General features: G+C 34.8%; 1 protein-coding gene across 1 annotated transcript in view; it reads right to left on the reverse strand.

The window, feature by feature from the left end:
• The window catches only part of KCNH5 (potassium voltage-gated channel subfamily H member 5), a 321,694-nt gene that overhangs the window by 286,475 nt on the left and 23,189 nt on the right, over window positions 1-12,030 (reverse strand). Inside the window, exon 2 of the mRNA XM_046010148.1 lies at window positions 504-627. Within this exon, the coding sequence (XP_045866104.1) occupies window positions 504-627 (124 nt within the window). The remainder of the gene's footprint in view (window positions 1-503; window positions 628-12,030) is intronic.

Raw genomic sequence — 12,030 nt, forward strand, 5'->3', positions numbered from 1 at the left:
CGCAGATAATACCTAACACTGTTTAAACTGTTTTTTTTTCCCTATACATGCATACCTAGGATAAAGTTTAATTTATAAATTAGGCAAAGGAAGAGATTAACAATAATAACTAATAATAAAATAGAACAATCATAACAATATACTATAATAAAAGTTATGGGAGTGTGGTCTCTTTCTCTAAGCATCTTACTATATTGTACGCACCTTTCTTGTGAAGATGTGAAATGAGAAAATGCAAAATAGCATAGCATTTCATAGGAAATGAGAGGAAATGAGGTGAATGATGTAGGCATCAGAAGAGGAACATCTGCTCCTGGAGTGGTAAACTGTGGGTAACAAACTACTGAAAGCATGAGACCACAGGGAAAAAAACCGCAGGAAGCAAAAAACCACAAAGAAGCAAAACCTAGGTCAAGTAGGAGACTACTGTAAGTTTAGCCTTTAACCACATTCAGCATATACTTAAATTTCAGAAAAGATTCCTGAGCTGTTCTATTACCTACCTGCAAGTGCTGCTTTTCTGCATGACGTCAGCTCGATGATACCCAGAGAGTTTGCAAAAACCGTCATTACTATAAACTACAGGCCAATCCACAATCTGGGCATTTCCCAGTAAGAAACTCGATTCTAAAGAAGAAAGAAGGAAAAGGAAGTTTTTTTATCTTCATTTAACAATGTACTTCTTTCAAGGAAACAAAAAGATAAATTTAAGACAAATACAACTATGGTTTTTTATGATAGAAAAAATAAAGCCTATTCTTGAGATTGACATAATCAGTTTAACACGATTATCAAATGTGATCTGCAGTAAGTACAAAGATTTGCATGCAAACAAAAATTCCACTGAAAAAAAGCCAGTTTATAATACCTCTTTGCATTTGACTATATTCTAACCTATGAAAACAAGTATGGTTGATATTAAGTAAATGTTAACGACTATAAAAATTACACCAAAACACAGATTAATTTATTGAGATTAAGGCTAGAGTCACATCTCCACTAACTGAGAAAACTAAACTTGATAATATTAAGGCAAATTTGTAGGACTGCTCCAAAAATTCTATTATTATAATTCTGACATGATGGGACAAATTGTCCATTAGATTGATCTTGAGACGTCTAATTTAAAATAACATTGAAGAGGGTGTTTGGGTGGCTCAATTGGCTAAGCTTTGGACTCTTGGTTTTAGCTCACCTCATGATCTCCTGGGTCATGAGATCAAGCCCCACAGAGGGCTCTATGCTCAGTGGGGAGTGTGCTTGAGATTCTGCCCCTCTGCCCCTCCACTCACTTGCGCGTGCACACACGTGCGTGCTTGCTCTCTCTCTTTCAAGTAATAAATAAATCTTTAAAAGAAATTTAAAATAACTTTGAAGATTCCTTTTTTAAAATAAAATTATTCAAATATATTATTTTCAACCACATTCTACACCAAATTTGGAAACTATGATTATTGTAAATAAAAGGAACATCTCCGGTCTATTTTGCAAGGAGAGGTGATTTTGCTTTAGGTATAAAATAAAAGAAGATAAAAACAGAGAGGGAGGTAAACCATAAGAGAATCTTAAAAACAGAGAACAAACTGAGGATTGCTGGAGGGGAGGTGGGTGGGAGTAATGGGCTAAATGGGTAATGGAGATTAAAAGGGGCATTTGCTGGGATGAGCACTGGGGGTTATATCTAAGTAATAAATCACTAAATTTTACTCCTGAAACCAATACTATATGTTAATCAACTTGAATTTAAATGAAAAAAAATACAAAAATAATATCTTTTGATATCACCCCTGATTAAAAATTCAATATTTTAAAAAACTAAATTTTAGGGGAATACTATACTTCAAAATTTCAAAATATCTACCAAAAAAAAAAAAATTCTCCTTTGAACTCATATTCAAAATAGTGTCCTAAAAGGGAAATTACCTTATGAGTTTAAAACCTTAAGTTTAAATCCCAACTCAAAGTTGATCTTCATAAAAATAACAGTGCAATTCAATATTTACTAAGAAGCTGCTAAGTAAAAGGCACTACTCTTGGTCAAACAATGGGATAGAATAACGATCAATAAAACATACCCTTTATTCTCAAAAAAAATTTACATGTTAAGAAAAATAAATATGTAACAACCAATTACAATTTATCAGAATACATGCTAAATCTAGAAGCATTGGACAAAATACAACAAAAATTTGTTTCAAGGTACTAAAAACAATCAGAAATAGACAAACTAAAAAAAAAAAGACAAAACCTTGAATAAAAAGAGATACATTAAATAAGATATTCATTTAACCGTCATTCCCCCAGAGAACAAATTTCCAGTTTATACAGTTCATTGGTTATATAGCTTAAGCAGAAAAAGTCTTATGGGGCTAAATAGTCAAAAGTCACAATTTGGGGCTACCAGAGCAGCTTGAAGTTGAGGGGGAGATCCTTTAACATATGGAGCCATAAATCTGAATATAAATCTACTCAAATCTCTGCAATCTCAACTATGCATGCACAAAATGAGACTACAAGAACCTGTCTACTTCCGCAATGACTACAAGGCAAGAGGTAAGCAGAAATTTCACCAGCTCTCAAGGCTAGAAGACAAAATTTTAAGTTCAAGTCCTATCAAGTTAGAGAAGCTTGGTAGATACCTCAAGTTCTCCATTTAAGCCACAAAAATGTCATGCTTTAGGAATAAGAAACAAGTCCTAGAATAATGGGTTATAAACTGGGACTAATATTAAAAATGTGGAGTATACACTTACACACACATACACACACACTCACACAAAGCTAAAATCATGATCAAGGAAACCACCACCCCCCCCCCCGTAATTTACCTGCTCTTTACAGTGTATGAACACAATGTCCAGTCTATGCTTAAAAACTATTAGACAGGCAAAGAAAGAGAAAATTTTTATGATAATCCAGGGGAAAAATAAGCAATAGAAAGAGAGGTCAATATGGGAACAGAAATAAACAATACAACTTCTGGAATAAAAAATTCATTGAATAGGTTTAACAGTACAATGAACACTAAGAATTAACAATTTAAAAACATATCAGTGCAAATGATTCCAAACTGAAGCAAAAAGAAGAAGAGATCAAAAGATGTTCCATAGGACAATATCAAGCAGTCTAAAACATATATAGTTGAGTATGGGAGAAAAATAAAAAAGACAGAATTGGGCACAAGTGTCATATGAATAAAGGATAACTAAAATTTCTCAAATTACATGAAAAATAATAACCTAGAGATCTTAGTTCAGTAAACCTCAAGATAAATGCAAGCAAAGCCACAGTACAAAGATGGGTAACAGCAAAGCTGAAAATAAAAAATAAGGGGAAAAGTCTTTTAAACACCCAAAGAAAGAAGATTATTTAAATATGTGGGGGGCGGGGCATGGGAGAGATAAAAATTACAGCATACAAATCCTGAAAAACAAAGATGACCAAAAAACAATGAAATGACATCTTTAAAATATTGAGAAGAAAATATTTATCAACCTAGATTTTCATCTAGAGCGAAGTATCCTTCAAAATTGAAGGCAAAATAAAGACACATTCAAAAACAAAACAGGAAGAATTTGTTGCCAGCAAAATCACAGCAAAACAAAGTGGTAGGAGTTTTAGTTGAAAGGAAAAAAGAATCAAATAATAATAATGATGACCCTCACAAAAAAAAAAGTCAAGAAGGTAAAAATAAACAACTGGTGGGACAAACAGAAAACAAACCACTGGGAGTGCCTACGTGGTTCAGTAGGTTGAATGTACAACTCTTGATTTTGGCTCAGGTTATGATCTCAAGGTCATGATCTCAAGGTCATGGGATAGAGCCCTGCACTGTGCTCTGCACTCAGTGGGGAGTCTGCTTGAGATTCTTGCTCTCACTCTCTGTTAGCCCCTACCCCCATGCTCTCTCTCTCTTTCTCTCTGTAAAATAAATAAACAAATCTTAAAAAAAAAAAAAAAGGTAAACCATGGGATGGTGGCCCTAAATCCAACCGTATCAAGCATTACATTAAACATAAATGGAATAAATAGACTAAAAGACAAAAATTTCCAGACGATTTTAAAACAAAGAAACTGATAGTCTACTATTTCTAAGAAAGCCATTTAAAGTATAAAGACATAGACACATTGAAAGTGAAAGTGTGGTGAAAACACATACATAAACACTAAGCATAAGAAAGTAAATGTAGCTACATTAATACAAAATAAAGCAGTCTTAAAGACAAGGATAACAGAGGTTAAAAGTGTCAGTTAATGATAACAGGGTCAATTCATTAAGAAGACATAATTCTCTCAATATCTATTAATGAAAACTAAAAGCTCAGATGACTCCAAGCTCAGTGAAATCTTTCAAATATTTAAATAAAACATAAAATAGATATTATACAAACTCAGAAAATATATGAGGAAATATTTCTGAACTTGTTTTATTAGGTTAGCAAATAGAAATAGCAATATATATATTACATATAACCAAGTAGGGTTATCTTATCAATGTAAGGCTGATTTATCTTTATGAGATCAATCAATCTAATCTATTATATCAATGGAATAAAAGAAAAAAAGTATCATATCTCAATAGATGTAGAAAAAAAATTTTGATACACTTATTCATGATTAAAATCTGTGAGAAAACCTGAAAAGAAGGAAACTTCTCAAACTGATTGTGGATACCTACTAAAAAAATCTATAGCTAATGTTATTTTTTAAAGTAGAATATTAAATAACTTCCCCCTAAGATCAGGAAAAATTTAAGGATGTATATTCTCAACCCTTACACTCAACATTTTATTGGTGGTCCAACCAATAAACCAAAAGGAAAAAGAAAAAAACACAAAGGATATAAATATTGGAAAGGAAGATAAAATTGTTTTCTACTTGCAGATGGCATTAAGGAATATTCAAAGGAACACCTAAAATGAAGTGAATTTGGCAAGGCTGCAGGATATAAAGTTAATATAAAAGTCAATTCTGTTCTATATGCTAACATTAAACAATGGGAAAATGAAAAACAATTTTACTTAGAATGATACAAAAATATAAAATACTTGAGAATAAATTTATCAGAAGATGTGCAGGACCTCTAGAGTAAAAGCTAAAAAAAACTCTGGTTAAGTAAATTAAGAAACACCTAGACAAAAAAAGAGCTATGTCACACTCAAGAATTGAAACTGGATATTTTTAAGACATCAATTCTCTGCAAATTGATCTATAGATTCAACACAATCCCAATGAATATACAAATAGGCTTTTCTGAAGTAACTGGCAAAGTAATCATAAAATGTTTATGAAAGTACAAATTACTTAAAATAATCCAAAATAAAATTTGAAAAAGAAGAACCAAGTTGGAGAAACATACAACCAGGTTAAATAGTTCAGAGATAGAACCTGACAAAACGGTCACTTGATTTTTTGCATAGATGCCAAGGAAGTTTAATGGATAAAGAAAAGTCTTTTCAATGAACTGTGCTAAAACAACTATATATCTACATGAGCAAAAATTGAACCATGACTACTAGCTCACACCACACACATGTACACACACACAAAAATTTTAAATGGGTGATCAACCTAAATAGAAAAGTGAAAACTAAAAAGAAAACATGGGAGAAAATCTTTGCCACTTTAAGGAAGACAAGAATTTCTTAGATAAGCTTCTATAGCAATCACCATAAAAGTAAGTGTTGATAAATAAATTAGACATCATCAAATTAAAACCAGCTGCTCATTCAAGGACATTGTCAAAAAAGTGAAAAGGAAATCCACAGACTGAGAAAAAATACTTATAATACAGATATTTGAGAAAGCCATCCTATCCAGAACATACCCAAAAATCCTACAGAGAGACAAATGACCTAATGAACAAAATGGACAAATGACTCAAGCAGACACTTCCCAAAAGAAGATATACCATGGCCAAAAACCACAAGAATAAGATGTTCACCATCATTGGACATCAGGGAATACAAATTAAAAGCACAATGATATATCCTCAGCCACTAGGGTAGCTATAAAGGTTAATAATACAAAATGTTGATAAGAATGTGAAACAACTGAAACTCTTTATAAAATTGTTAATGAGAATACAAAATGGAACAATCACTTTGAAAAACAGTTTCTTGCACAGTTAAATATTTAACTATGACCCAGAGATTTCATTTTTAGGCATTTACTCAGTGAAAAGAAAACATATGTTAACAATAAGACTTGTAGAAAATGTTCACATCACATTTATTCACAGTAGCCAAAAACTGAAAACAATGCAAATGTCCATCAACAAGAGAACAGTTTAAAAATTGTGACATATTCATAGAAGAAAATCTACTCAGCTCTAAAATGGAACAAACGACTCATACACACAACAACACAGATGAATCTGATAAATATTACAATGATTGAAAGAAGTCAGAAGCTATAATTTCATTTCTACGAAGTTCAAATACAGGCAAAGTTAATCTATGGTGATAGAGATCAGAACAATTATGGCTAAAGGGAAGGGGTGGGAGAACTGTCAGGAAAGACGAAAAAGAAACTTTCTGGTAAAGGTCGTTGTTCTCTATCTTTATAGAGGTGTAAGTCACACAAGTGTATACATTGGTCAAAACAAGCTGAACTGTATGTACACTTAAGATCTGTGTATTTTAATTACATCAAATTTAAAAGAAAACACAAGGAAGACAAAAGACCAGAGACTCAGAAGTTTTAGGAAAGTTGTGATATTTGAAATGAACCTTAGTGACAAGAATGGTAATACTACCTTTTCTTGGTACACAGAGTGGTTAAAGTAGAGATTAAAATGAGCACTCCCAGCGAAAGGGGAACCCCCCTACACTGTTGGTTGGAATGTATGCTGATGCAGCCACTCTGGAAAACAGTATGGAGGTGCCTCAAAAAGTTGAAAATAGAGCTACCCTATGACCCAGCAATCACACTGCTGGGTATTTACCCTAAAGATACAAATGTAGTGATCCGAAGGGGCACATGCACCCAAATGTTTATAGCAGCAATGTCCACAATAGCCAAACTATGGAAAGAACCTAGATGTCCATCAACAGATGAATGGATAAAGAAGATGTCATATATATATAACGATGGCATACTATGCAGCCATCAAAAAACCCAAAATCTTGCCATTTGCAACAACATGGATGGAACTAGAGGGTATTATGCGAAGTGAAATAAGTCAATCAGAGAAAGAAAATTATCATATGATCTCTCTAATATGAGGAATTTGAGAGGCAGGGCGGGGAGTCATGGGAGGTGGTGAAGGGAAAAATGAAATGAGATGGAACCAAAGAGGGAGACAAACCATAAGAGACTTTTAATCTCAGGAAACAAACTGAGGGTTGCTTTGGGGGGGTAGGTAAGGATAGGGTAGCTGGGTGATGAACATTGAGGAGGCTGTGTGCTATGGTGAGTGCTGTGAATTGTGTAAGACTGATGATTCACAGACCCGTACCCCTGAAGAAAATAATACATTATATGTTAATTTTAAAAAATAAATAACAAACAAATAATAAAAAACAATAAATAAATAAATAAAATGAGTAACCCATAAAAAATGCTTCATAAAGTATAAATTCCTCTATAAATATATGACATTTTCAGTTATGTATACATCAAGAATAAATATTGTAGTGTGACTATCAAAGATTAACTCTTCTCCTCTTAGCCCAGGTTGGGTCCTACTCAGTTTACTCCCGCTAATCCATACGCTCTCCACTTCATGACTAGGCTGCTGTATGTCCATTCAGCTACATGGTCTCCCTGCGTCAACTGGTCTTGTTGTCACACTAATGTTCACTTGTCCCCCCAAATCCCTGCCTCCATCTTACCACTCCTCCTCCAGATCAAGACTCCCAAGTGCTTGCATTATCTGATTCTCTCCCAGACTTAGAAAGCTTAGAAAACTTCACTCTCCCTACTTATACAAACATATATCTCATTACTTCTAAAGTCCACACTATTGCAGTTAAGTCAGTTTTCTCATTATAGCCCCAAAATATACTCACCCATGATGCTTGCTGTCCACTTGAAATGCTTTCCCCCCATCCCTTTACCTATCAAACCTTTCAGAACCAGGTCACTCTACCTTCTGCATGACACATTCAATGAGTACCAATCACTCTAATCCCCCTCTGGCTACCACCATATCTGTCTCCAACACTTCACTGGACAAATTTTGCATAAAAGTTGTCTATTCTCATTAGTTCCATCTTCTCAGCTCCTGTTCACTTGACTCACTCCTATCTGGTTCGTTCCTTACCACTCCAGGACAACCAAGATCACCAATAACCTCTCCATGTCCCCAAACACAAAGGATTCTTTTTACTGATCCCACTTGACAATTCAGAAGCACTGTTAACCGCTGCCTCCCTAAAATTTCTCAACCCTTAGCTTTCATAAAATGACCTTCCTCCAGTTCTCTGAACAGTCCTCCATTTCCTTTGCAGGCTCAATATTCTTTGTCCAGTGAGTCTATATTAGAGTTTCTCCACATTTTCCTCTTATACTTCACCTGTCTCCATAGATTCAGTAAGTGGTAACTTTATATCTCCAAACCAGACCTCTTTTATAAACTCTAGATCTTGATATCCCCCATTGACCTAGATATCCTCTTAGATATCTCAAATGGACCTCAATATCTTGGAGAATGGGATTACCATCCACGCAGTTATGTAAACCAGAAATCTGGGAGCCATCATTCAATAGCCTTCATTATTATTATTATAGCTAATCCATTACATAATCCTACAAATTTTGTCCCCTCAATCTTTCAAATTTCTCCATTTCTCTGGATCCTCATTATCATCATCCAAATCCAGACTTCCAACACCTCTCCCTAGATCACTCCAGCAGTTATCCCATTGATTTATACCAGTCCTTTCTGGGGTTTTTTCAGTGGATTGTCCACACTGAAGCCAAAGAGGTCTTTCCAAATTTCCAACTGAATCATGTTCCCTCCCTGCTTTAACACCTTTTAGTAGATTATAACGGCTCTCAGAATGCTCAGATCCTTGACATGGCCTATAATGACTTCGAAGTCTGTCAAATCAACCACAGCCAAATTTTTCTTATATTTTTGTAAGCTTCAAGCTCTCTCCCAACATAGGACCTTTTAACTTGTCGTTCTCTTCCTTACTTATCTGATTGACACTTAAAGTTACTTATATTTTAACTGTCATGACCTCTGTAAATCTTTCTCTGACCTTCTGGCCAGGTCGTGCCTAATAATTTTAGACATTATGCACCTCTTCCACACAGCCCTTAACACAGTTACAATTTTACAACTATTTGTGTTATGATATGATGAATGCATATCTGCCTGTTGGGCTGTAAGGTCTGTAAGACAGAGCCTCTACCCAGTTTGGTCCTATTTGATCCCCCTGTACCTAACACAGTGTCTGGCCCATAGTAGATGCTTGCTTCTTGGTTGACTATATCAATAAACAAATGAGTTAATGTATTCATGCAGGATCTCTCTTTATATATGTAATATCATAAAATTCAGTATGCAATGCCTCTCTAAATACTTCATATATATGCTATTTTTAACTTCTCAGATAGTCCTTGGTATTATAAATTTTATGCCTACTGTGCCTAGAAGAGTTGCAATATAGTAATTATTCATTGATTGAAATAATTGCTTCTCTCCCAGGAAATAGAAAACAAATGTTCTAAAAAAGAACTAATATAAACATGAAAGGTCCTAATGAGGGAGGTTTTCTTTCCCCCAGAAGCTAAGCAAACCAGTGTTTTCAAACTTGTTTTAAGTTGAAACTCATAGTAAGAAATTAATTTCATATAGTATCTCAAAAATGTGTTTGCACATATATACACATGTACAAACACACAACAAAAAAAAAATCTCAAACAACACTTACTATATGAGATATCCTCTTTTTTTACTCCATTTCAGTTTTTTGGTGTGCTTGCTAGTCAAGACTCATTAAATCAATTTTATACACCAAAGTAAGAGTTATTATCTCACAAAATCCTAAACATCCCCAAATTCTTACAGACTTCCCTCTGTCATAAAAAGACTTGTTTTCAAGACATTTGTTAGGTTTTGGAACAGGAGCTTTAATTGCTCCTAGTTAATTTTGCTATTAAAAATATTAAACTGCTCCCACCATACCCTTTTCAATAACTCTACAATGAGAAAATTAAGCCTCCAGCTCAGTAGGGCCTAACTATGATTTTTCATTTATTGTAGATATATTATTTCCCTTACACTCTAGTAACTCTATGTAATAACAAAATTAAAGCAACCATTAGTGGAGCCCAAACTCTGTGCTAGGCATTGGGACAGTTGTTGTATCTATTATCTCTAATCTGGAAAACAACTCCATTCTGCAATGAGTCAGACTCACCAACCCCAGATTTCCCAGAAACAGTGACTAGACCACGGGTTCCCTAAATTCTAATTCTTGACTGAGATATCTACAAATTCAAACATTTTCTAGGTAAAATTATGTCTTTTTTTTTTTTTCTTGTAATGGAAAATGTAATGGAAATGGTTAAAGTAGAGATTAAAATGAGCACTCCCAGCGAAAGGGGAACCCCCCTACACTGTTGGTTGGAATGTATGCTGATGCAGCCACTCTGGAAAACAGTATGGAGGTGCCTCAAAAAGTTGAAAATAGAGCTACCCTATGACCCAGCAATCACACTGCTGGGTATTTACCCTAAAGATACAAATGTAGTGATCCGAAGGGGCACATGCACCCAAATGTTTATAGCAGCAATGTCCACAATAGCCAAACTATGGAAAGAACCTAGATGTCCATCAACAGATGAATGGATAAAGAAGATGTCATATATATATAACGATGGCATACTATGCAGCCATCAAAAAACCCAAAATCTTGCCATTTGCAACAACATGGATGGAACTAGAGGGTATTATGCGAAGTGAAATAAGTCAATCAGAGAAAGAAAATTATCATATGATCTCTCTAATATGAGGAATTTGAGAGGCAGGGCGGGGAGTCATGGGAGGTGGTGAAGGGAAAAATGAAATGAGATGGAACCAAAGAGGGAGACAAACCATAAGAGACTTTTAATCTCAGGAAACAAACTGAGGGTTGCTTTGGGGGGGTAGGTAAGGATAGGGTAGCTGGGTGATGAACATTGAGGAGGCTGTGTGCTATGGTGAGTGCTGTGAATTGTGTAAGACTGATGATTCACAGACCCGTACCCCTGAAGAAAATAATACATTATATGTTAATTTTAAAAAATAAATAACAAACAAATAATAAAAAACAATAAATAAATAAATAAAATGAGTAACCCATAAAAAATGCTTCATAAAGTATAAATTCCTCTATAAATATATGACATTTTCAGTTATGTATACATCAAGAATAAATATTGTAGTGTGACTATCAAAGATTAACTCTTCTCCTCTTAGCCCAGGTTGGGTCCTACTCAGTTTACTCCCGCTAATCCATACGCTCTCCACTTCATGACTAGGCTGCTGTATGTCCATTCAGCTACATGGTCTCCCTGCGTCAACTGGTCTTGTTGTCACACTAATGTTCACTTGTCCCCCCAAATCCCTGCCTCCATCTTACCACTCCTCCTCCAGATCAAGACTCCCAAGTGCTTGCATTATCTGATTCTCTCCCAGACTTAGAAAGCTTAGAAAACTTCACTCTCCCTACTTATACAAACATATATCTCATTACTTCTAAAGTCCACACTATTGCAGTTAAGTCAGTTTTCTCATTATAGCCCCAAAATATACTCACCCATGATGCTTGCTGTCCACTTGAAATGCTTTCCCCCCATCCCTTTACCTATCAAACCTTTCAGAACCAGGTCACTCTACCTTCTGCATGACACATTCAATGAGTACCAATCACTCTAATCCCCCTCTGGCTACCACCATATCTGTCTCCAACACTTCACTGGACAAATTTTGCATAAAAGTTGTCTATTCTCATTAGTTCCATCTTCTCAGCTCCTGTTCACTTGACTCACTCCTATCTGGTTCGTTCCTTACCACTCCAGGACAACCAAGATCAC

Source organism: Meles meles, chromosome 6, assembly GCF_922984935.1.
Source record: "Meles meles chromosome 6, mMelMel3.1 paternal haplotype, whole genome shotgun sequence".
Classification (NCBI taxonomy): domain Eukaryota; kingdom Metazoa; phylum Chordata; class Mammalia; order Carnivora; family Mustelidae; genus Meles; species Meles meles.